Raw genomic sequence first — 26,584 nt, 5'->3', positions numbered from 1 at the left:
AAAAGACTCATTTTTATTTTATGTGCATGAGTGTTTTGCCTGCATGTATATTATGTGCACCATTTGTGTGCAGTTTCCTCAGAGGCCAGAAGAAGGCATCAGAACTTCTAGTACTAGAGTGACAGACATTGTGAGCTGCCGTGTGCGTGCTGGGAAATGAACCTGGGTCCCTTGGAAGAGCGGTTGTGCTCTTACGCACAGGTAAACTTTTCTTCTAATACAGCCAGAATCACACATGCTGTGTGCAGGCATTTCTTGGATTTCTTGCAGGGGGAAAAAAAAAGGAGGACATGACTGCTTCTAGGTATGGTGGAGGGGGATTAGTGTAGAAGAGGGAGGGCATAGAAAGGGGCTGAGACAGAGACATCTAGGAGAGTCCAGAGTGGACATGAACAGCAGACAGGGCTGGGCCTTGTGAGGGGAGCACAAAGATGAAAGAAGAGCCAGGAGACCAGGAGGCCAAAAGGGCAAAAAGGGTTAAAAAAGATTACATAGCCAAAATGGCTAGATTATACAGGGAAGAATGTGTGTGTGTGTGTGTGTGTGTGTGTGTGTGTGTGTGTGTGTGCTTAGCCCCTGAACTAGAGAGTTCAGGGTAGGGGCCAGGGTATGCCAACCAGGAGGAACCTGTAACAGGTAGGGACTGAGGGGTGCTGGGAGAACCTGACTACCAGTTCTGCCTTGATATGTTAAGAGGCATCTCAGCCATTTGTCCTGGCTTTGAGTCCTAGGTTGTGAAGGGCTGGCAGGGGTGTGCAGGTGTGTAAAAATGTGTGGAAATTTCAAGGAATTACAGCAAACAAAACAGGTGTGGGAAAATTGGAGTTGGATAAACTTACCCAGTTCTTAAAAAAAGGAAAAAGATCTTATCATCGACCCTCTGTGGGCATAATGTCAACTTACATGAAGAGGATATGAAAATTATTAATTTTTAAATACTTAAGAAAGAGGCAGCCCTCAGGAGGCATCATCGATTGCTTATTAAAAATTGAGCCCCCGGGGATTTCCGTGCAAAACAACATATTTGAATAGCATTATAGCATCTTTCTTCCTCAAAATTGCTATCCAAGTAAGGACTTTAGGGAAAAGGAAAAGAATAAGTCTGTTTCACTTACAGACACAGATGCAAACACATTAAAACATCAGTAAATAAAATACCAAAATGATTCTAAAACAATTTCACACACTTAAATTAGAGTTATCTTGGGTATTTGGAAAGTCTAATACTAGAAAATCGTGAGTGGGCTCACTGAATGAGGAGTCTAAAACAGAAACTGCTCATTCTGTCAACAGGTATAATGTGTCTTTGATGAGTTTGAATGGAGTTGCAGTAACATCATTTTTAACATTAGGCACAAAGATAATTTCCTTGACAATAAAAACCAACCAACCAAAAAACCAAAGCAGAACACCAACTCACAGGATAGGTATTGTAAAATGCTAGGATGTGGTGCTTCTGAGGCTGGCTCTCCCTGAGGAGGAGCTCTGGAATATCCCTTGGTTTTTCTTTTGGATGCTTGTCATTCATCAGAGCAGAAGGGGCCTGATGGGGCTCCCCCAACCCCTGGCTCTGCACCTCTTCTGGGTGTGTGTGTGTGGTTTCTTGTCGTGTGGTCCCTATGATCTCAGTAAGCTACACCTTTGCATCTGAGCATTTGTTTGACCCATGTCCTATTGTAAATCAGTGTCCACCTCACCTGGGGCTGGAGCAATGCAGACCTTGGGGTTCTGCAATCTGTGGGCTACTCCGCTCTCCCAGAAGACCTGAGAGATCAACCATGAATAGCGGGACAGAAGTAAATACCCATGCTTCATTGCAAGGGGATCTGGGTAGAGAGAAGGGCACTTTTCCTTTAGTGTCTCATGGAGCCTTGCCAGTTCCAAGATAAAGAGAGCCCAAGGTGTTGGACTCCTGAGATGCTGGGTGTAGGGAACTTTTCTTTCCCACCTGCCAATTCCCAAATGAATGACAAGGAGACTTAATATTACTTACAAATTCTTGATCAATAGCTCAGGCTTGTTACTCGCTAACTCTTACATTTAAATTAACCCATATTTCTTATCTATGCTTTGCCACCTGGCTTGATACCTTTTCTCAGCTTTTTTTCTGCTGTGACTGAGTTAGGAAAATCTCTCTCAAAGGAGCTGTGGCAAGCTGCCAGCAAACAACAAAAAGCTGTGTCAAACTGGTTTTTTTTTTTTGTGTGTGTGTGTTTAAATTTAAGCTCTCTCAGGCTTTTTAGTGGATTTAATCTATCACAATGGAGCCAATTGTTGCAGGGAGGGCCTGATTGTTCCTCCCGGCCACCTGACTAGCTTAGCCCGGAAGTAATCACACAGAAACTGTATTAATTAAATCACTGCTTGTCCCATTAGCTCTAGTTTCTTATTGGCTAATTCTGACATCTTAATTTAACACATTTCTGTTAATCTGTGTATTGCCACGTGGCAGTAGTGGCTTACTAGGTAAAATTCAGCACATCTATCTCCAGTGGCAGATCCATGGCATCTCTCCCCTACTCCACCTTTCTTCCTCCCAGCATTCAGTTCTGTTTTCCCTGCCTACTTAAGTTCTGCCCTATAAACTAGGCCAATGCAGTTTCTTTATTCATTAACCAATGAAAGCAACACACAAACAGAAGGACCTCCTACACCAGTTTACTCTTTTTATTATTGTGTGTGTATGTGTGATGTGTGTGGATGGATGGGTACATGAATCACAGCATGTGTGTAGAGATCTGAGGGCAACTCATGGAGTAGGTTCTCTCCTTGTATCTTCACATGGATTCCAGGGATTAAACTCAGGTTTCCAGGCTTGCACAAGTGCCTTTGCTTGCTGAGCCATCTTGGGTGGCTTGTGGCACTCCGGCACAGCCCCCAGGACCCATGTGCTGCTCGACTACGGCTAAAATAGAGTTCAGCAGCCACCGTCTGATATTTCAAAACCCATTCCGAGAGATGAAAGGCAAAATCTGAGGTCATTTGGTCCTTTATAGTAGGTTTCCATGGTGACTGTGCTGAAGGCCTGGGTGGGGCAGCCTGACTTTCAGGGCTAGGTCCAATCTGCCCCACACACCACATATGAGACACCCTCTGCATGTTCTGTCCCATGATCAGAGGGACATGGCTGCATGTCCCTTCCCACCCCAGACCCTGGCATCAGCTGAGCTATGCTTTTCTGTAGATCGAAAGATTGGGCAAAGAATAGGGGAATCCCAGTGTGGCAGGCCTGTCCCATTGCACTGAGATGCGACCCACTTTTGAAGACCCGTGAGCTCTAGGGCAGGTGTTCAGCCTCTCTCCTCTGAGAGAAGTCTCTGAGAGTTCACCTGAGATAGTTTTCGGATGTTTCTTCCCTGCCACCCCTCTGGGAGAGAGCTCGGCTGGGCAGCCGGGAACAGGCTTTTCTCTGCCAGTGTCCTCAACTGAATTGGGGCTCACTCAGCAAGAGGAAGCTGTTCTAAACAAGGAGTTTGTTTATATCCCCACTTCACTTCTCCTCCAGTTACCCCTTCTCCTATGACTCGTCCCTCCCATCTCTATCCCTTCTCTGTCCTCTCATTTTCTCCTCAGGCCCTCTCCAATGCTCTTACTTGTAGCCACCCAGCTTCTGGCAGTCAAGCCAAGACCACACTCTGCCCTCCTGCCTTCGGTCTCTTTGGGATGTCTCCTAGGAGTCTCTCCCCTTCCTCTTGGGCCTCTGGATGCTCTCAGAGGCTATTCTCAAATGAAGGCCCAGCTAGGACCAAAAGGTATATGATTCGATAGTACATGCCATGGCTGTCCCTTATAAGGAGCAGGTTCTCTGGGTGACCACTGAGCCCCACATCAGTTTTGCTGTGCAGGACTTGCCCCTGCCCCCATTCCCCCCACACCGCCTGGTGTTTCCTATGACTTCCTGTCATGTTATCTGTTAACCCCAGAGGCAAGCCCAGGATGGGCAGATTGAGAGCATCCCATACAAGAGGACTGTGAAGATGAACGAGGTCAAGCCTGTCATAGTCACCAGCTCACAGGTCTAGTAGATTGAGCCTCACACTCTAAGGGCAGCTAGTGACACTGTTTGGTGTTCTCTGGTTTGAACTTAAAGGAAGGAGTCACTTTCTCTAGTCTTCAGGTTACCCTTGCCCCTTCAGGTAGGTTTGCAAGGCAGCTGGGAGGCCAGTGGGGAGGAGAGGGGCCATGGGGCCCTATATCACCTTCATCCGCTGGCTCTTGCTCTAGGTGGCCTATGGCCAAGAATATTCGTTTCACAGGTTGTTCAGATGACGGAGGAAGCACCCAGCACAAAGGTTATCTGAGAACCAGCGGTTAAGCTTATTCTCCCGGAGACACGAGTTCAGAGATGAGATAGCTAGGGATACTTTCGGGCATCCAGTAGCTTCTACTGCTTTGGAGCTCCTCAGTCAGAGTAGACACCCTGCAGGACAGGGGTGGTATTCCTTCTGCAGACAGCTGCTATTGTCAGGATGCTCAACTGCCTTTCCCTCTTTATTCTATTTTACAGAAAATAAAGTCACTTGGCCAGTGTCATACAGTCACTTGACTGGTGGGCCTGGGATTCAGACAGATGTGGTGTGACTCTGGAATCCATGCTGTTAAGCACCGCAGGATTTCCCACTCACAGGTGGAGCATTCCCATTCCAAAGACAAGGATGTTGCAGATTTGTGTTTTTGATTTTTTTGATTTTAGGATATTTGCACATACACAATGAGATAACTTGGGACCCAAACGTAACCATGAAAGCCATATCTGCCTTAAATACACCTTACATTCCTTACACACACACACACACACACACACACACACACACACACACACCAGAGCCTGCAGTTAACTTTGCACACTATGTTTAGTGCACCTGTTTTGACTGGCTCATCACTTTAAGTCAGGCATGAATTTTCCACACATACTGTCCTGATGGTGCTCAAAATGTTTTAGATTTTGAGGTGTTTGGAATTTTCAGATTAGGCGTATTCATCCTTTAAAAAAAAATCTCAGGGTCAGAATTTCCTTTCCCTGCTTCCTCCCCCTCTTTTCTTTCTTTTGTCCCCTTCCTGGAGTTGGAACTAGGGCCTCAGCTTCAACTTTCCTGCTCTGGCAGGAAGTTTTAACTTCCCTCTTTCAGACTCTGAGGTTCAATATGAAGCCTCCAACTTCCCGTAATTGACCCTCTTGAAGCCTCTGCAGAAAGCACACACAAACTCAGCGCCTCACTCCTGTCCAGCCCTCCTGTCCCATCCCCTCTCCCCTCCTCTAGAGTGTAAGCTACTTTATTGAACTCTCAGAAAATGCCTCAGAAGCTTTCTGGAACGTTCTGGCCTGCTATCACATCCCAAATAACTGGGTGTTTTTCTGCTTGTGTTTCAGGAGGACCTGATCCTGGGACCTTCTTGCTGTGCCATGTTTGGGGTGAGGGTGTACCCCCACCCCACCTCCCAGAGTATCAGTAGAGAGCTCTGCTTTTCTTTCCACACTTTGGACTCTTCTGGGGTTTGCTGTTTGTTTTCACTCTTGACCAAAGTGGTTTCTTTCTGTTTTTATCGTTTGCTTAATTTTCTCTTTTATATGCTAGTTGTCAAAACAACAAATTAGTTTCTTAGCATCCTCAGTGGATCCCAGTGAGCTGCTTTTAGTCATCACAGACGCCTGGGTTTAACGCATTTGACCCATTTCCATCTTCTGCTGTCACCACTAAGCTCACACTGCCACTCCTCCAGCTGGTGGGGGACTCTCTATCCCAGCTCCAGACTTCTTTGGATATGACTGACCCTAGTCACCTCTTGGTGCCTCCTTAGAGGCTGGTGCGACTCTAGGCTGCGTGCTTCCCAAGGCCATCTCTTCTCCCATGCTGGGTGAGAGAGGATCTAGTTGAAGAGTTGTCCCTAACCAGCATCTCTGGCAGGGAGGAGAGGGGAGATGGGGAGGAGGAAATCTCTATTCTGTGAGCACGAACTCAGTTCCTTAGGACTGAGCTGAGTTGAGTAGGGCATTATTCACCTAGGGTGGAACTGGAGGAGTCTCCCCCAGAAAGAAGGCCAAAGCTGAGGAAGGCAGGGTGGAGGTTGGGGACTCATGCTCCCTGGGTACTCTGGGAAGAACTACTAGAACTTTACAGGGGCCTTGGTTGCATGAGACCCCTTGTGGGCAGTCACGGACTTGGCTTCTCAAGGGGGCCTCCCTATTCCAGGCTTAGCTAGGCAGAAATAAGGCTACCCACAGATGATGAGTTCTGGTCAAAAGGCACTACAGGACTGCTCCTTGAGGAGGGTTAGAAGAACAGTTCCCACAGGTCTGTTTCTCTCTGGCTCGGCCTTTACCCAGACAGGGTAGACCAGACTTCTTAACACCTTAGCAACTTCACTGAGTTTAGAAACAGTTTTGAGGTGGTTCCCAGGGCTCCGTCTACTTGGGATGTACCCAGGCGACTGCTGGCAGATGGAGCAATGGTTCTGTGGCAAAGACCAGAAGTGAAGCGTCCTTCTGCTGGTGCTGAAGGCAGAGCTGGCCCTCTCGCCTTGTCTCTGAGCCAGGCTTCTCTGCCTGGTCTCGCTCTCCATCGCCCAGTTGTGTTCTGAGTGGCCGGGCTCCGTGGGTGTCCTGAGATGTTGCCTAGCTCTCCCCTGAGCCAGCTGCTCCACGCTCTTTGCAAAATGGCTGTCCCAGGATGAAAATATCCTGCCACATTATCCCAGGAAGCTGCTCCCAGGAAACTTTGATGAGCCGTTTTGAGGTACCTGTTACTACAGTCTATCCCATCCCAATCTGTAGTGGCTTGAAAGAATGATTTATTATTTAAGGTAGTTCTGTGGTCTGACCAGGGCTGGAGGGGAAGTCTACTGCTCCATGAGTGTCTTCAAGGCTTGTGAGTGGCTGCCTTCTGCTGGGAGGTCATCAGAGGTTGAGATATTTAACCTGTCCTCTCTAGGGCCTCTTTCTTCATTCAGGGGTCTAAGCAAAGGTCCTTGGCCATAGCACCTGAACACTGTAGGGACTCCTAAGCAGGCAAACCCTAATTTGTAAGTTTGTCTAAGACCTAATGCTTGGGTTAGGCATGGTGGCACACGCCTTTAATCCCGGTAGTCAGGAGGCAGAGGCAGCAGAACTGTAAGTTTGAGGCCAGTTTGGTCTAGATAGCAAGTTCCAGTTCAGTTAGAGATACACAGTGAGACCCCATCACAAAAAATATACAATAAAATACCTCAAACCCAAACAAAACACAAGAAACCACTCAAAAAAAAATCTAATGCTTATTAGTATTCTGTTGCCAAAGTAAGTCACATGACCAGCTTGAACGTCCAGGAGGCACAGACACCAAAAGAAGGTCCGTTGGCTGCCAGTTTAGTCATCTACACAACATCCTCCACTTGAGAGCTGAGTCGGGGAGAACCAACCTTCTTGGCACGTCTTTAAGCCACAGAGGCAGAGCTAGTGGGTGAGGGCTACAGGTAGGTGGGTGAGAACGATGATGAGAGCTGCCCAATAGGGAAGCATCTGCTTTGTGAGGGAGTGAGCTTCCCATCATGCTGAGTGTTCAAAGACTGCCTCTTCTAGGCAGGGCATCAACCCCATCAATCAGGAAGTTGAGGCAGGAGGATTGTTGAGTTCAAGATTAGTTTGGGCTATTACATAGCAAGACTCTGTCTCAAGAAATAAAATGAAATATGAATAGATCATTTCACTCCTTGGAAGAAATTCTCTTTTATTTGTTTTAAAGACCACCTCTTGAGGGTGCAGAGGATTCTCACTTGCAAAGGGAGCTGAACTAAATAATGGATAAGCTTCCTTTCAACTCTAAGTCTATTTTAAGCCTCCCTGGCAGGCCAAGAATATTTGTCTCACAGATAACCAATTCACATGTTAGACTACTTGCCAGGGGCTGAGCATAGGGATTTTAGTCTTCAGGTGGAAAATATCTCAGAGGGAAAGATTTAGGGTCTTAGTTAACTTCCTTGGGTTGGGAGCCAGTTTTGAGTTCAGCTCAGAGGAGGTGATACAGGGTGTAGATGTTAGGATGTGGGAGTCCTGGGCCATCTTGGGCTATATCTTCCATATCTCTATTGTAGAGACTCCAGGCAATAATGCCCCAACCCCTTCCTGGCCATCTGTGACCTTTTGTTTCCCTCCTGATCCGTTGTGGTAGTTTGAATAGTAATTAGCCCCCATAAGCTCATAGAGAGTGGCACTATTAGAAGGTGTGGCCTTGTTGGAGTAGGTGTGGTCTTGTTGGGGGAAGTGTGTCACCATGGAAGCGGGCTTTGAGATCTCATATATGCTCAAGTCATGTCCAGTATCTCAGACCACTTCCTGTTGCCTACAGATCAAGATGTATTAACTCTCAGCTCCTTTTCCAGCACAATGTCTGTCTGCATGCCACCATGTCCCACCATGATGATAATGGACTGAACCTCAGAACTGTAAGTCACCCAATTAAATGTTTTCCTTTATAAGAGTTGTCATGGTCATGGTGTCTCTTCACAGCAATAGAAACTCTAAGCAAGTTAGGCAGTTGTGATGCATGCCTTTAATCCCAACATTCGAGAGGAAGAGATAGGTAGATCTCTGTGAGTTAGAGACCAGCCTGGTCTACAGAGCCGGTTCCAGGAGAGCCTGAGCTGTTAAACAGAAAAAACCCTGTCTCAAAATGCACTCCCCCAAAAGCCCTAAGACACCCATTGTCCCTGTGGTGACCGAAGACAAGACTCAGTCTTTTTCCTTCCTTTCTTTTTTAACTTGATTCTTTGTGGATATCACATCTTGTACCCCAATCCCACTCATCTCCCCATCCCTCTATATCCACCCCCTGCCCTTGTAATCTCCCCTCCCCAGAAAACAAAAAGTAAAAAGTCAAAATAAGAATTAAAAAAAGAAATCTCGCCATGGTAGCTGCAGTGTGACTTGGGGTGCCACACAGCACACCTTTTTGCCCAAACAGCTTTACTTCATTGCAATGAAGACTCAGTTTTCCATCTCACCCCGACACCATTTCCTCCTAGCTGTTGGACAAGGTTGAAGTAAGAACTGAGTCACCCAAGGGGGCCAGTGTGTTAGTGCCATCAGGGGCCTTATCCTGAAGCGGCTGTGGGGACAGAGATAGCCATGATTAGTTAGTGCAAGAAATGGTGTATTTGGTTATGGAAAAGGCCATTCAATCACTCTCTTTAGAACATCTGCTTTGCCCCGTAGGATCACCTCTTGTAGAGTCTTAGGGTGGTCTCTGCTTCTCCTGCCACTCAGAGGGTGACTGGCTGAAATCACCTGCACTTGGATGATGGCGTTCTGTAGATTTCTGGTACTAAGGGGTTTGTCCTTTCTGCTCTATAGAGAGTTAGTAATGATGATTATGGTAGTAGGTAGTGTTTCCTAAGCACTGCCTACGGGCCAGCATGGTGTTCAGTTTTGAGAAAGTCCTCCCGTGTGCTTTAGGGGGCAGATACTACTATTGCCCTATTTTGGAAATATAGAAAATAAATCACTGAGAGTCAAAGCTTGGGCCCAATATTATAAAGTTGGTGGTTGACAAAGATGGGTTCTCCTTCCTGGAGTGTCAGACACCAAGTCTGTGTGATGACACGAATAAACTCATAGGGACACAGTGGTAAGTCTCATGTGCCCTGCGCATGTCCAGGACTTAGTCGTGGTTGGGATGACTGAGGCTGTCCCAAGTGTTCTGGGGGGTGTTATGCAGAAAGAGCTGCCCCTGGGCATTCTGGTTCCCTTTGCTGCATAGCAACACCCCCTCCCCCACTCAGAGGTACTGCCATCCATGCCGGGTGGTTAAGAAAGAAACAAATCAACCTACGCCAGGAACTAGATGCTAAGAGGGACCAGTCTGTGGTGCCTGCCAGAATAACAGAGCTTCATGTCCCCATGTGTCATCACAGGAAGCAGGGGACCACGCAACCTGTGCCAAAGCAGCTGGGGCCAGTGTGCTGCCTCGTGAGGCAGGGATGCTGGTTACGGGGAGGGGCTGCAGGGACAGACTTGAAGGGAACTCACTAAGAGGACACTAGTCTCCACTGACCCATCCTTGGGGATGCGTGGATGATGGAGAGGGTGGTCCGTGCTGTCTTAGTTGGCTTTGCTATTCTTTTTATTTTCTGTTTTTCAGACAGGATCTTAGGTATCCCAAGCAAGCCTCGAACTCTCTGCATTGGAGAAGATAATTCTGACCTTCCCATCTTTTTCCCTCAACCTCCCAAGTGCTGGGATTCTGGGCTTATGTAGTACTGGGGTCAACTCCTAGGTCTTATGGATACCAGGCTATAGTGCCATTTCATTTGTATTTGAATAAATAAAGCTTGCCTGAAGATCGGAAAAGTAAAACAGTCATGCTGGCCAGCCTTACAGATCAGGAGCAATGGCTCACACCTTTAATCCCAGAAGCCATACTAGCTTGCCAGAGAAACCAGATGGTAGTGGTGCATGCCCTTAATCCCAGAACTAGAGATGGGAGGAGACAACTCTCGTTCTCATTCTGAGGTTTCCTGGAGGCAGGATCACCATTTTCAGACTGAGGTCGAGGTAAGAGCCAGTGGCTGACTGCTTTGCTTTTCTGGTCTTCAGGTTGAGCCCCAATATCGTCTCTGAATTTTTATTAATTGTACTTCACCAGGCAAATGCTCTGCCAGCTGAGGTAGCCCTAGCTTTTCTTGCTTTGTTTTGTAGGCTTTTGCTTGCTTAGTTAAATGCCATGATGGTGAGTATAATTGCATACAGCTCACAGTGTATTAAATTTGGAGTCTTCCCTAAATGCCCATTGCCAAAAGCTGAGTCCCTAGCTTGGCACTGTGGGGAACTGATGGACCTTTAGAGTAAGACTAGGAGGAGTGGTTAGGTTAGTGGGGCTATGTTCTCAAAGAGGACTGTGAGGCTCCACCCTCTCTGCTCTCTTTAGCCTGGCTGTCCCACCACACGCTCCCACCAAGAGGTGGAATGTCAGGATAGACTGACCGTGGGCTGAGTCAAAATCAACCGGTTTACAGACTTGCTGTCTCCGGTGTTTTGTTTCAGTGATGGAAAACTGACTGACGCACCACCCTTGGGGTGTGGAGAAGAAGGCCTTCAAGATCAAAAGCAAGCACTCCCTATGTTGTGCCCCTTCCTCCTGTCCCCAGCCCCCCCTCCCCTTATTTCCCTGTCTTTTCTCTGTTTGGAGAGAGTCTTCTGTTCCATTCTGGGTTTCTATTACTTCTGAGAAGTCGTCAGTGAATTGTGGGGTGTCAGGGCATTGTATTGGCTGGTACCTGGATGAGGGGACAAATTCAGTCCAGATTGGTGTTTGGGATGGGCAAGCCTTTGCTAGCCGTGGGTTGGGGAGTTGGAGCTTAGGATGGTACAGCTGTAGAAGCCAGGCTTCATCTTAAGGATGCTCAGAGGAGAGGGAGATGGACAGTTGGTGTGTGTCTCCATAAAGTGTCCTTGTTCCCTCTCTACTCGGTGCTTTGATGAGTGGGGAGGAGAGCGAGCCCGACCTTCAGTTTCAGGGGTAACTCATTGTCTGTGCTTCCTAGAAGCCCCTCGCTACACATGTCCACACTCTGGTCAGGTCACTGGAGCCTGCAGTCCCCTTCTGCTAGTGTTAAGAATAGCCACACCACACAGGGAATTTCCAGACCAATTCAGAGACTGGCATCTCCCAGAAAGTCCTGCCCTGGTTGTGTGTATGTGATAGGGAAGAGAGCTAGGAAGTGGATAGAGAGAAATTGATGATGCAAGATCTGGAAGAGGGACGTTCTCACCATCGAGGAGGCTAGAATTCTGCAGGCTTCTCACCCACCTCAAAGACGGCTTCCTCTGAGGTATTGGGATCTTGACCCTCAGTCTTTGAGGTGGAGGAGAAGGATGAATGGCAGGCAGTTGCATGGTTAGGGCCTGGCTAGATGAACTGTTGTGTTTTTTTTTCTCTCTCCTGCCAATCAAATTGACTTATTGTTCAGGTTATCAGCGGTGATTACAGAGACCCTCAGACTTAATCACCAGCAACTTTAATCAAGAGAGATGGTCTTAAGGACGCTCTGAGGATTGATTACAGCTTAATGGATTTATTAGGAGTTAAGTGGGCCAGCAAGTAATTGGCTAAGCGAAGCAGCTTATTATAGAAAAGGAGCAAAAGCTAAATGCTAGGGAGAAAATGGGTCAGGGGGGTGCTGGGGAGACTCCAAGGAGAGCGGGGAAGAGGGTGGGACACACAGTGAAAGGAGCAAGTGGATTTGTGTGATCCTGAGGAAGAAGCTTTGGGGGAGTCGTTTCCCAGCAAGACTTAGGAGCTGAACAGGGCAACCAGCTGCTTCAGGGTCCTCCTACCATGCCTTCACTTTGCCACGATGGACTTTAGGTTGTGCCTCCTCAAACTGTAAGCCAAATATGACCTGGAGTTGCTCATCAGGAATTTGATCCTAGCAATGAGAAGTGAGCAATCTGCTCCTCAAATACAGCAGTTCTGTTCTGTCGGCTAACTCTGCCCAATTATCATTTGGGAGCTGTCTCTCCCATTCTCTGTCCTTACAGGTCAGGGGAGTCCTCCTCATCCACCCTCAGTCCTGGTGGGCATGTGGTCTAAGCCTCATCCTCTCCAGCCGTACTCCTCACTCTTGACTGAGTGCTCCTCCCAGTTGACATAGTTATAACGTCCTCTTTAGAGCTTGGGCCCTCTTTCTTCTGCTAAGAGGTGGACTGTCCTATATTTAAGTCTGGGCAGGTGACCGAGTCCCTTACAGAGTGCTGCTGTGGAGGGATGTGACTTCCGGAGGAGAGGGTGCCATACTTCTTCTGGCTCTGCCGTCTGTATTCTCAGGAGGACTCCCCTCACAAGTTCCATATTTAACTGTAAAAAGTCCATGTCATAGGGACACTGTGTGGAGGTGACCTGAAAGGCCACCCCAGAGGAGCCAGCTTTCAAGCTCTCTCACTGAGGTCACTGACCCGAGAATATTTTTAGAAGTGGATCTTGTGGTCCCAGCGGACACAGCCATCAGCCATCAGCTATGTGAGTCCAGCCACAGATCTGGACACAATGGCGGTGTGTGTGTGTGTGTGTGTGTGTGTGTGTGTGTGTGTGATGGAACTGCCTCTTCTGTGTTCTTACTTCAGAGTATGATCATTTAAAAATTAACCACGTCAAGCTGTTCCATTTGAGGGTCACTTGTTGCATAGTAGGAACAAATAGAACTTATATGATGCCCTGCTTACAATGTCAGTGATTCCCAGACCACGGAATAAGTCCCAATCCCTCTGATCTTCAGCCCTAACCAGCTTCCTGTCCACCTTAGCAGCTCTAGGCCCCCAGCTCTGCTCATGTCTGGATGCTCCCTGCTTCCCTCGGCTCCCAGGTGTTGGCGCCCACAAGGCTGGCAGAGGAAACTGGGGAAATGGAAATCTCTTCCCTCTCTGTTCCTTTTCCTCAGGACTAATAGTGATGAAAGGATCTAAAAGCAGTCCAGGTATTCTGTGAAGGAGCATTCGTAGATGGGAGGTGAGTTTCCGGATCTTTAGATGAAATAGCATGTACGCACGTGGGTTCTGGATTCACATTGGCATGGATGGACTTTGCACAGTTTCTCAACCTCTTGATGGATGGATCACTTGCTTTACCTATAAAACAGGGTGAGAGGAAATACTTCATAGAGGTAAGGCGAGCATTAAGTGTGGCTCAGAGTTGAGGATGGTGCCCACCGGAGGATGTTTTGACAAATGTTTAAAATAAAACACACGCCTGCCAGTAATTTCCTTTAGTCATGAAATCTTGGCAGGTGTCACTTTCTGGGAGAGGCCTTAGTAATTGATAGCTCTCCTGCAGCTGGCTACATGGGAAGGTCTCGGCCACAGCGCCTTCGACCCCTTCAGCACATCCCAGCCACCTGTATTTGTCACCGATTCTATGGTGCTGTCATTGTGATCACCACATCCTGCAGTTTTCCTAGGACACTTAAAAAATATGTATCTATTTAGGCATGTGGTCTTGCTCAGGTTGGTCTTGAACTTGGTAGGAAAAGCACCTGCTGCCTCCATCTCTCAAGGGCTGGGCTTGCAGGCGTGAAGCGCCATGCCCGGTTAGAGGAGATTACTTCCATCGATTCACGTATTCAATGTGTAGATGAAGAGTCTTATTAAGAAGACCAAATTCTACTCTGGTGGGCTTGGGCTCCGCCGAAGCCTTTTGTTTGGTCCCACTGGTGTATTATCAACACTAGGAGGCGCTGTCGTAGCACTGGTTTTTCACTACAGGTAATCAGTAATAACATCCCAGATGGCCCGCAACACTGGTCAGGGCATGGTTCCTCTTACCAGCCTCCTCTTGAGGGAGCATTCCTTTCCTTTTTTGCGTCTCTATGCGTGAGTCTGTATGTGAGACGTGTGTGTGTGTGTGTGTGTGTGTGTGTGTGTGGGCGCGTGAAGGGAACAGCTTTTGCAGACATGCATGGGTTTAGAAAGCTGCAAGCTACATTTCTTGCTTCCAGTCCTATCATCATCTGTGACTTGAAACACGTTGCTTTTTTCTCCGTGATTTGAAACACAGAGTGAACTGAAGACTTCCTAGATTTCAGGCTCCACGCGTCCCTCCTAGCCTCCATCTCTCTAGCATTAACACACATTCCAGAAGAGAGACTCAACCTAGAGGCTTTTCCAACTGGATCAGTCTAGTGTACGCCCAGCTCTTGGGGACCTTGAGTGAGGTTCTCAGTTCACCAGTGGTGGGAGGATGAGGTGTGTCCATTCCTCCAAGTACCTGGACCACCAGCATCCTTGTACTCTCCTCCTACTTTCTTTGCTCGCCCAGGTCTCCATAGCTGGTGAATGATGGTCTTAGCGGAGAGGTGTGGAGGGGGTGGGGAAGGGGCCCAGAAGGGAGGGGCAAGGGAGCTCCGTCACCGTTTGTCACGCTGCCCCTCCCGCCCTCCGCCCCGGGTGGGGGCGTGGAGCGCGGGAGGGCGGGCTTCTTCGCCAGCCTTGCAGCAGCACCGGGAGCGCACTGGCCTCCTGAGCAGGGCGCAGAGCGCGCAGTCCAGAGCCGGCAGCCGACCGTCGCCTGCCCTCGTGTCCTGGGCGGCTGTCGGGTTCTTGGAGAGTGCATCCAGCCATGGAGCCTTTGCACAAAGACTCCGAGACGGCGGCAGCAGCGGCGGCTGTGGCAGCGGCAGATCCCCGGGGGGCGTCCAGCGGGGTGGTCGTGCAGGTTCGCGAGAAGAAGGGCCCCCTGCGCGCCGCCATCCCCTGCATGCCCTTCCCGGTGGCTGTCATCTGTCTCTTCCTCAACACTTTCGTGCCGGGATTGGGTAAGAAGTGGAGGGTGGGAGGCAACTCTTTAACCCCTGCCGCTCCTACGACCTAGGCTGCCTGCTGGGGGAGTGGGCAGAGCAGGGTCTGAGCACTGGCTGAGACCCGTGGGTGTGCCCACCGGTCTCAGGCTGTGCTCCCACGATTGGTCTTCTGGCAGGTGGCCGAAGCCACTGGAGTGGGCATCCTAAAGGAGAGGTGCCACGTTTGGTCTCTGACTCGCAAGCGAGGTGACCGAGGCAGAGAAAAGCTAAAAACTTGGCCGAGAATCTTGGAGCCCCAGGGAGGGACCCGACGGCTCCAGGCTAGGCTACCTTTCTTAGCGAGAGGAATCTTCCCTATCAAGCGCATCTTTCTTTGATTCCCACTACTTCGGAAAGAGAGGAGGCAGAACAGGAGGAACTCATGGATGTGGTGATAGTGGTGGTGGTGGTGGTGGGTTCGACCAAGCTCGAGGGAGTCTGAGAAGTGGATTGGTCTGGGGGAAGGGAGACACACAGATTTAGGAGACACGTTGTACCCGATCATACTTTTACAGGGTGCGGAGCCTGTGTGTGTGTGTGGGGGGGGGGGGGGGGGATGACAGCTCTTTAGCCAGAGTCTCTTTTCCTGGTGCCTGCATTTTTACCAGAACCCCAGCTGTACACCGTAGGAAGGGAAGGATGATTTTATTTAGTTTACACGCATGTGGATTTGGACTGCATGGGGCCAGAAGTGAGCCCGTTAGAAAGCGGAGAGCGCTCCCCAATAAGTCTCTGTCGGGGCTCTGGCTGTTTGGGCACACCCTAGTGGCACTGCCGTCCCAAAATAGTGCCTAAGGGTGAGCAGAGGTGGAGAACAAGAGCTTTTCCCGTCTCCTCTCTCCAGCCCCCAATCGCCATTGCCCGCCCCTCCCCCACCTCCAACTTGCTTGCTTGCCACCAGCGGACCCTGCACGCTCAGGAGGCGTCCTCCTCAGCAGCGTGCTGGGCTGGCAAAGCAGGCATCCTATGCATTCTCCAGAGAGCCTGCCTCTGAGAGCTAGTTGCCTGCACAGGGCTGCAAGTTCCCAAAAGCAGAGGTCAGATAGAAGTGTCTTTCTGCTTGGCTCTGGCCTTTCTCACGACCTTGCTCCTAGCGGGCTCAGCAGGGACCTCTTCTGTGATGATTTTGAAGGCCACACCCACTCAACCGAACCTGTTGGTCCTGCCTCATCAGTTAAGTCTTTCTGTCCCTGCAGGATGCTGTAGCTAGGAGTCCTATGTGAGTAGAAAGTCAGAGCCTTCAGCTGGGCTTCCCCCTTGAAAGATGCCTTTAGCAGCCTGCCCCACATTTGATGTGATCAGGCCAACTCTAAATGATACTGCCGTAAGCCAAGATGGTGTTAATTTCCATGATTTAGAAAGGTCCACCTACTGGAGTAAAGAGAGACCTCTTGCCTGTCTCCCCCAGGACACCAAGGTCACAAGGAAAGGTGCGTCTTGATAGAATTTTTTTTCTAAGCGGTGAAATGGACATATCGTAGGCTTTTGAGAAAGCAAACGCTATGGAATCAGGGGAGCAGGGCTGCACTAGGTGCCGCTGGGGAGGGGACCAGGCTTGTGGGAACCCTGCATTGGGAGTTAGCAGGGGTCTACCTGCTCGTGATGCACCAGTGCATATCCTTCTGGGTGCGGAGCACTAGGTGTCTTTCCACCCCAGGTCCTGCTGCTCTGATAGCATCCACTCCACTCACCTCTAAAACCTTACCCCAGGGATCTGGCTTTCTCTCCTTCACAGTTCCTCTGTAAGGTCAGAATCAAGGAATTTACACACACACGCACGCACACACACACACACAGCTTTCTAAGAAACTTGGATACAAAGAAATGAGCAAATGACACAAGAAATAACAGGTGGAATGTGGTATATAGACTTGCATTTTCAGCATGTTAATCCAGGCATTTTTTTATTCATATTTGCCTCAGTTGCCACTCCATAGTTTTCTTGGCATGCAGGCCTTGGCACCTATCCACAAGGAATGGGAGATACCAGGCCCTTGGGAGGTAGGGCTTCTCATCTGTACATTTGGAATGTCTGGTTCTCTAGGAGACTGGATTGATGAAATGTGAGAGGTTAAAACCAAAGGCTTACTATAAATAAAAACCAAAGCCTTACTATATATAAAGACCAAACCAAACCAAAAAACACTCTAGACATGGTGGGGCCATGTGTCCTGCTCTTTCTTTCTCTCTCTACTTCTTTTTTCTTTTTCGGATAAGGTCTTACCATATATTCCTGGCTGTCCTAGTATTTGTTAGGCAACACAATTGGTCATAAACTCAGAGCAATCCCCCTGCCTCAGATTTCCATGCACATTGCCTCGCTCTCCTTTGCCCCTGTTTGTCTCATCTCTGGGTGGGGTAGCTGGTAAGGTGACAGCTCTGTTTCTGAGCATCTTTCATCTTTCTGCTTCCCTCTGCACCTGCCCCGTGTCCTAAACCACAGACCACAGACCTTGAAAGCATTCCCCACCCCTGGCCTTCCTGCTACCTCTACTGCCCTGGTTGGGGAGTGGTTTGGATGATCTCAGTTCTTGGAAGTCCTCCTGTTGGCTCAGGTCTTCTTCTGCTAATCCTCCTGACTTGTTCAAAGCTCCAGAGACAACTGAACATTTAGACTGCTTCTTCTACTCTTTGATGAAGAGTGGCATCTTCTAATCCACCCACCCATTCATCGGGCCAAGATAGGCATCACCATATGTCAGGCACCGGCGTATAAGGATGGATAAAGCAGCCAAGGCCAGTGCTTGTGCAGGAGAATTAATATTTCAAATTTACTCAGAGAGCAGCAGAAACAGAGTTTCAGCCCCATGTCCTTCTTCCTAGGGGTGGGGCGGGGCTGTTGGAGGATGCTTTCAAGAGAAGCGGTTGTAGGGAGACTCATCCTGTGGCCCCCACAGTCTTTCCTTATAGCACCCACTCTCGAGAAACTGCTCAGGCCACTGACTTAAAGTAAGATTCTCTTTCTTCTGGGAAATTTCCTTCTTTTCCCTTTCTTTCCTTTTTTGCAATGGAGGGGAGCTGGCATTGGCTGAATGAAAACTACCCACCACCCCACGTGGCTGGTTACTCAGACCCATCAGTCTATGAGACCTACCTTGGAGGAGCCGTATCCTTTAAAGCCTCCAGCCTCCTCTCCATCCATGCATGCAGTGGTGGTCCTTGGATAGTGAGGTCGAGCAGTAAGAGTGATGCTCCCTGCCTGGAGCATGTCTGGGAAGGAGAGATGGTTTATAATCACTTTCCACTGTCACCGTGAAAATGTCTATTCATTTATTTCTGTGGTGTTGGGGATCAAATCCAGGGCTCTGCACATGCTAGACAATTACTCTACCGGTGAGCTACACTTCCAGGTTGAAAAATCATTTTGTCAAATGGTGATGAGATGGTGAGGAGAGGCATCTTCATCCCAATCCAGATAAAGTCCTGATAAAGGCAACTGCCAAGTCCTTCATGTTTCAAGAAGGAAGATACATGTGTGTGCTTGTGTGCATGCATGTGTGTGTATGTGTGTGTGTGTGTGTGTGTATAAAATGGAAGTTAGTTGTTGTGCCCTAAAATGGTCTGAAAATGTGTCTGTTGATGAAAGGAATCATTATGATGCCATATTTAAAAATTATTACCTGCGGAGATTTGGTGAGATATAACTGTTGGTGACTCAGAGACACAGAACAGGTAACAGGAAGGCCTCGTCCGCTGACCGTTAACTTCTCCATCAGACCTAATGTTGGCCGTCAATTACTGCTGACTGCCACATAAACATTTATGCTTCCCCTAACTCACTGCTTGTCCTCTGACAGCACAGAGATCTTCCTTCCAGCAGGGATGCCTCAGACACACTCAGCTTCTAGTTCTTTCCTTTAGCCCAAGGCTCAAATCAATAACCAATCAGCCCCTACCTTGGAATATCTTTTGTGTTGATGACTTTCTGTTACTAGTTTGACAGTTTTACATGTGTTCATCCAAAAAAGCTGCAAATCCCTTGAAAGTAGCAACTATTTAAAATTTCCTCCTAGAGCTCAGAAGCTATAAATGGACACATACTGACAACATTATACGCTTGGAATAGACATTAGAGAGCCCCTGGTCCAGCACCTTTATTTAATATATACATTAAATAGGCCTGGGGAATGTGAAAACCAGGGGTGTTTATCTCCTACATAGATCTCCTAAGGGAGTTACTTGGAAATGTTTCTTCAGCAGAGTAAGGAAGTGTCTGAAAGACCATGAACTCCAGGAAATAATAGGTCCTGCTAAGACAGGGGAAGAGGCCCACCTCTCCCATGGGCACTGGGCTAGTGTTAAGCGTGGCTGACAATCTGGTAGGATCACAATTGGTTTTAATGATAAGGAAGCTGGCTGCCTGACAGCTGGAGAAGAAAGAGAGCATCAGAAGAAGGCAGCCGAGGCAGAGAGAAGGCAAGGGAAGGCAGAAGTTGAGGCCAAAGAAGGGTAAAAGACTCCAAAGGGCCAGAGAGGAGACTATTGTAAAGTCTTTAGGGCCAAAGGTCTTGCACCCTGAGCCAAGAGCTCTGACGCTGGCTGGTGTGGGAGGTCCTTCTGTCTGTGTGTTGCTTTTATTGGTTAATGAATAAAGAAACTGGCTTGGCCTATAGCAAGGTAGAAGGAAAGTGGATTCAGGGAGAAGCCATGGAGCTGCCACCAGAGACAGACGCTAAAACTTTACCCAGTAAGCCACTGCCACGTGGCCAGACAAAGATTAATGGAGATGGATTAAGTTAATATGTAAGCGTCAGCCAATAAGAAGCTAGAGCTAATGGGCCAAGCAGGGTTTTAAATAATACAGTTTCTGTGTGATTATTTCGGTTCTGGGCGGCCAGGACAAACAAGCAGCTCCCTGCAACAGCCGGCTGGTGTTAAAGGATAATTAATACCAACTTTCTAGGTCTAAAACAGCAGCAGCAACAGAACGGTAACACCATCTAGGGCTAAGGAATCCCAAATCCCTAGGCCTCTACAAGGGACTGCAACACTTGTGGGCTGAGGATCTTGGTACTGGAGGCCTGAAGGGAAACTCTAATGGAAAGAAAGATGCTCTCTGTGGTTTCCCGCTGCTGAATGCTGAGCAGGAAAGAAAAGCTGCCAGCAGCCAGGGTTGAAGAACTTCTCTCTGCCTACTCACGGTTTCTACCTGCGTAGAGCAAAAATCCCATCCAGCTGACTGGTAGTGCTGCTTAGGCCAGCCAGGAAAAGCAGTCAAGAGATGAAATTTACTCAGCAGCGTAGAAGACAGCCAGACTTCATAAGAGTAGGAGGGGCAGAGGACCCAATTCAAGAGCTCTCTGAGGATGACACAAAACCAGGACATTCCGCACAGTAGAGAGTATTACTGGGAAAGCACAAGAAATTAAGATTTTAATGGGAAAAAAAGAATGCAAACAAGAAAAGCAGAAGGTAATTAGTGGGCTCAGCTTGGTGGTTTATACCTTCAATCCCTGGCCTCAAGAGGCTGGTGCAGGAGAATTCCAGATTTGAGCCTGAGCCATATTAACAAATAAGACTCTATATAAAGACAGAAAGGAAGGAAGGAAAGAAGGAAGGGAGGGAGGGAGGAAGGAAGAGAAAAAAGAGAAGGCAGTTAGTAACTGTAGTAAATGAAAACGCCATGCAAAAGCACTAAGATCCAAGTGTGAAGCTGCCCAATGAGATCAGAAGTCAACAGACTTCAAAAGCAAGAGGAGGAGGAGTTAACAATGGCTGGGAAAGAACTTACGGGATGTGTCACGTAAGGCTTGCTTCTCCTACAACAAGGAGAAAAATAAGGCAGCTAGAAACTCCATGATAACAAAGCAAACACGGTTTCATGAGTGGCACATTGGAGCCTAAACACGAGGCCATTTAAAGTGTGGCCCCACTGTGAGTAACGTAAGTGACAGGATGTAGAGAAAGGATGGGAAGTCTGTGTGGTGTGTGTTCTTGATGCAGTGGTACGGGGCCTGGGCTCTCTGGCTCTGCAGGGGGAGTGTTTGCTTAGTAACAACGATGGAAACGCTGTCCTGTGGGTTTCACCTTCTAAAATCAACAAAACAACGCAGACCACTTAAGAATCGCCACGGAGGAGCAGATCAAGCCTTCCCACCTTAACAATATAAAGTGAAAAACAGCCCAGAGAAGGCGGAAAACACAAGAGGAAATAAGCGGAATGACGAGGGACAAACCCGTTGTTCCCAATTCTTCTTTACCCTTCGTGAAGGAGGGACACACTCTCACCTGATGCCATATGGCTTATCCACCTCTCGTGGAGGAGACTACTCTCTCCTCTGCCCTTTGGCATCAGGCTTGGCATGTGATCGATGATCTGTTCATGGTGAGTAGGTCCTGGAAGAGATGCTGTGAGGCTCCGCCCTCTCTCAGTGGCAGAGCCTGAATTCCAGCACATCAGAAGCAGGGTATGACATGCCCTGTGAGCCCTAAGATGGAATTGCTAAGATTTTGTTGCCAGTTTTCTTTGCTATTGTCCTGGAGTATGCAGCAAAGCCAACTGGCGGGTCGAGGTGTTCATACCCTGATTACATAAGGTGGGGAGAGAAGAGGTGCTTGTTATCGTGATAGACTGAGGGTACCAGGGTGACCAATAGATAAACTGTGTTAGTAGCATGTTAGGATAATGGAGCAATCGTGGCATATGGGGATGAAGACAGAACAAGAGTGAAGGGAACGAGGACTGATGTTCCAAGCTGATTTTGCTATTTCATAGCAGAAAGCCAATGAGTCATTGGCATCTAAAGGTGATAAATCAAGAAACCGCGATATACACATGCTTTTTGAAGGTTAGGAGAGTGAAGAATTGGCATCGTTTTTTTTTTTTCTGTCTGGTGGTTCATCTTAGCAGCATATATACATGCAGAAACTGTCTCGTCTTTAAAATAAAGACCCCTCTCTCTCTCTCTCTCTCTCTCTCTCTCTCTCTCTCTCTTTCTCTCTCCCATCTCTCTCTTTCTCTCTCCCCCTCTCTCTCTTTTCTTCAAGACGGAGTTTCTCTGTGTACTTTTGGCTGTCCTGGAACTCGTTTTGTAGACCAGGCTGTCCTCGAACTCACAGAGAGAGCCAGGATTAAAGGTGTGTGCCATCACACCCACCTCTAAAGACAGCCTCTCTTGATCAAGTCTCTGCCTCTAGCCATTTTACAGTTGTGTACTCTCTTTTATAATAAAACTCTCTCTGAAAGTGTCCTTGTCTGGATTCATGGTCTCTAGCACATCCTTTTCTGAAATTTTGACTTCTGTCACTCACCTAACTTGCTCTTGTCAGGGTCACCTTTCTCCTCCAGCTTGCTACATCCAGGGGACAGTCCCCTGTCCCTCCTCCCTGTCTTGGACTCAGTGCTCATTCCCTTCTAGAAGTGTTCTTTTCATTTGGCTTCATGTTTCTTATCCCCCAAGGCTCCTTCGTTTCCTTTGCTCCTCTCTGCAACCTCTAGACGTGGGAGTTCCCCAGGGCCTCGATCTTGACTTTGATCTTCTCTCTTCTGCCCACACTTGCTGCTTAGGCTTTAAATCGCAGCTTTATGACAAGGACTCTTAAGCTCAGATCCTTAGATCTGTCCCTGCCTCCAACTCTAGAGCCTCATCTCCAACCTAGCACCTCCTGCCCAGGCCACAAAGTATCCCGGACTCAGCCTTTCCAGAAGCAGATGCTTGCTTTTCCCCCAAACCCGCCTTTCTCTTACCTCAGTGAATGTCTCCGGCTGGAAACCGGGACTCACCCTTGACTCATCTTCAGTCACACACATCCCCAAGAAATGCTCCTGTCTCTGCTGCCAAACTCTACTCAGTACCTGAGAACTTCTCCCCACTCTCTAGCCTAATCCTCTACCTTTCTTCAAAGTATTGCGAAAGCTCTCTCTCTCTCTCTCTCTCTCTCTCTCTCTCTGTGTGTGTGTGTGTGTGTGTGAGTGAGTGAGCGTGTGTATACAGTCGGTTTGCATGCACACATATTTGTGTTTGATGCTGTGTGTGTATATATGTTCAGTCTGTGTGTGCACACGTATGTATGTGTGTATGATGTAAGGGTGCTATGTGTATGCATATGTAAGTCTCTGTGTATGTGTGTGTGTGTGTGTGTGCATCCATATATGTCTGTATGATTTGGAAATGCTCTCTGTGTGTGGGTGTATACAGTCTATGTTTGTGTGCACACACATATGTGTGTATGATGTGGGGGTGCCAGCGTGGAGGTGTGTTTAGTCTTTGTTTCTGTGCACAAATGTGTGTGTATGATATGGGGTGCACATGCCACAGCATGCATGCGGATCCATCCTCAGGCGTCCATCCTCACCTTCCACCTTATTTGAGATAAGGTTTCTGTTGTTTTTTCTGCCACACACACCAAGCAAAGTGAATCATGAGCTTCTGGGAGTTCTCCTGCCTCACCCTCTCACCTCCCCAGATGCTTGTGTAAACTCCCACTGTGCTCTGGGCTTTTATGAGTTCTGAGGATTCAGATTCGTGTACAGCAAGTGTTTCTACCCACTGAACCACCTCTTTGGTCCGATGGATTTTGAGATAGGGTCTCACTCTGTAGTCCAGGCTTCCTTAGCCACAACACTCATCTCTGATAACTTCTTTTTTTTTTTTAAATTTCCTTCATTTTGTGTGTATGGATGTTTTGCCTGCATGTGTGTCTGTGTACCATGCATATGGTGCCTGTAGAACCAAAAGAGGGTGTTAGATCACCCAGGACTGGGGTTACAGATGGTTCGAGCCATCAAGTGGATGCTGAGAAGCAAACCTGGGTCTCCTGGAAGACCAGCTGGTGCTCTTAACTACTGAACCATCCCTCCAACTTTGTGATGGCATCTTAAATGGCCTTCTCTTCTTGCCTTCACTGTGTGCCCCTTACTGGTGTCTCTTATAGTCAGTTCTCAACTTATCAGCTAGATAAGTCTTTTTAAAACGTGATAAGTTAGATCATTTCACTTTGAAACTCTCAAAAATAAAACAACAACAAACAACATCAAAGCTAAACCAAACCAAACTCCCTCAAATAACTCCCACAGTCCTCAGTGAGATCTCAAGTCTTAGTTATGACTTATACAACTCTAGGTCAGAATTTTTCAGTGGGATATTATAAAGGCCATAGAGGAATTTTATGTCTTCAACAATTTCTGGTGCCTAAATTACAAAAAGTTAATAAGAAGAAACAGGGAAAACTAATCTAACAATATATTTCACTTAATTTGTATCCAAGGTACTATCATTTCAATGTGTAACCAACACTAAATTATCAGTGAGACTTTGATGTTTCTTTTGGTGTGTAATGAGTTTCCAAAACCTGACAAGATCCAACGTGTGTTTTACACCTGCAGAATTTTGAGCATCAGTGTTGTGTGAGCTATGCTCTCGTGTTTCTTCTGCCATGTGGCTAGGAATATGAGCTGCAGCTAAGAACAGACGACACGGGGGGGGGGGGGCATTTCAGTGATGAGTAGGCCACCTGCCGAGCAGAGCAGCTGATTTGTGACTGCCCTTTGACCGACCTGTGCCACGTGCCTACTGTGTGACAGCTCCTCCTTGGAGCCAGAATGCAAAGACACAACAGTTAGGTCCCGGCACTCAGGAGCTAACGGGCTCCCCATGAAGGAATGACAACAGATACAGAATGAGGTGTGTGCTCTCTTGAGGATGGCTGTAGCCTATACGATCCAGTCGGTTGCAGTGAGAAGACGCTTTTCCAGGGAAACTTGAGGACTTGAGCACCAGAGAGCCTGGTGTGGTTGCCTGTGCCTGTGACCCCAGTACTCAGGATGCAGAGACAGGAGGATCATGAGTTTGAGGCCAACCTGGACTGCAGAGTGAGACCCCATCTCAAGGAAACAGAGTAAAACAAAACAAAGAAGCAAAGAGGAAAGGAAGGAGGGGGGAGACACAGCAAGTTCAGTAGGATGACAGGGAGGGAGCTGGACAAGACAGCCCCTGTTCTCTGGCAGACTCACCTTGACATCATTGACAGGGTGTGAACCAGAAGGCTCAGACCCGAGTGTGGTCCCTCATGTGGCTCCTGGGCAGCAAAGACCTGTGAGCAGCTCACTTAGCCTCTCTGAGCTGGTCTCCCTGCCTGACCTCACCACAAGGCCACTATGCTTTGTTAACCAAAAAACACTCAGTGGTTAGAAATGTCATCTTCCATCAGTGTGCCAGCATCTCTCTGGTTCCCAAGGCCAGTGAAGGGATCTTTCTCAGACTGACACCAGAACTGGACATAGTGTGTAACTGACAATTGCACCTGCTCAGTGTTGTCTTCCCACGAGTCTTATGGAGGCAAAACCTGAAAATTCCTTCTGGACGTTTGTGCTAGCCAGCTTTCCACCACCGTAACAGCGTGTTTGAGACAATCTGTTTACAAGGAGAGAAGGTTTATCCTGGCTCACAGTCTCGGAGATTTTAGTGCACGCTTTGGGACCGTGGTAAAGCAGCTCATCATGGCAGGAACACGTGGTGGAGCCGAGCTCTCCCCTGGAGAGAAAAACTGCTCAAAAGAGAGAGGGAAAAGACGGGATAGACTCTTACTGTCCTCTCCAAGGGCACACTCTCCCTGACATAAGGTCCTCTCACTAGGCTAGAACTTCACAGTGCTTGTACTAATGTCACAGTGAAGGCCATGCTTTCAACATTTGGGCCTCTAGAGTATGATTCAAACTATAGAAATACCTGACCCTATTACACAAATCCAATATGCCAGGTGAGAGGAAGACCCAAGAGGCTCTAAGATTTATTCAGGACCCCAAGAAGAAGGCATCTGTGTGACAACCCCCATAGTCAAGGGGTGTGTCCTGAGGCTGCCTTTAGAATTTGTCAAAAGGTCATAGAAACAGTAAAGTGGTGAAGGAGGGTGTGTGTGGAGGGGGGCACACATATGTACACAGGTACACCTACCTACACACTACACACACACACACACACACACACACCTGCCTCTGAGGCTTTGCCTATGGTCATTTTGCTAAGGAAATTGGAAGCTCCTGTTTGTGTTTAAAACGTCCAGCCTTCTAAGACCAGTTTTTTTTTTTTGATACATCCTTGAGGCACACATGGTGGCTGGGGACTTAGTGTCTTGAGCTTTATTTGGGGTTAGGTGGGGTAGTAGGTGGACCTTCAGCATGGGAACATCCCTCTGAGAACTGAATGTTGGTGATACCTGGCCTGGACAGAGGACTTTTTCTCAAATGGGATGGGGACAATGTTTTCCTAATGAGAGGCTAAACACAAGGATTAATTAGACATCTGTTTATGAGAGATCATAAGTTACACAGAAGTAACTTTTCGAC

At 48.1% G+C, this 26,584-nt stretch overlaps 1 protein-coding gene across 2 annotated transcripts in view; it reads left to right on the top strand.

The window, feature by feature from the left end:
• Positions 1 to 14,920: 14,920 nt before the first annotated feature.
• Positions 14,921 to 26,584, top strand: part of Stum (stum, mechanosensory transduction mediator homolog) — a 48,963-nt gene continuing 37,299 nt past the window's right edge. For both annotated transcript variants that reach the window (XM_041635284.1, XM_041635282.1), the window contains exon 1: positions 14,921 to 15,276. In XM_041635284.1, coding sequence (XP_041491218.1) covers positions 15,081 to 15,276 — 196 coding nt within the window. In that variant the 5' untranslated portion in view covers positions 14,921 to 15,080. The remainder of the gene's footprint in view (positions 15,277 to 26,584) is intronic.

This window comes from Microtus oregoni, unplaced genomic scaffold, assembly GCF_018167655.1.
Source record: "Microtus oregoni isolate MIOR12 unplaced genomic scaffold, Mior012 000047F_ref0000412, whole genome shotgun sequence".
Lineage (NCBI taxonomy): Eukaryota > Metazoa > Chordata > Mammalia > Rodentia > Cricetidae > Microtus > Microtus oregoni.
The sequence above is the reverse complement of the archived record's forward strand: the minus strand, read 5'-3'. Positions and strand labels throughout refer to the sequence as shown.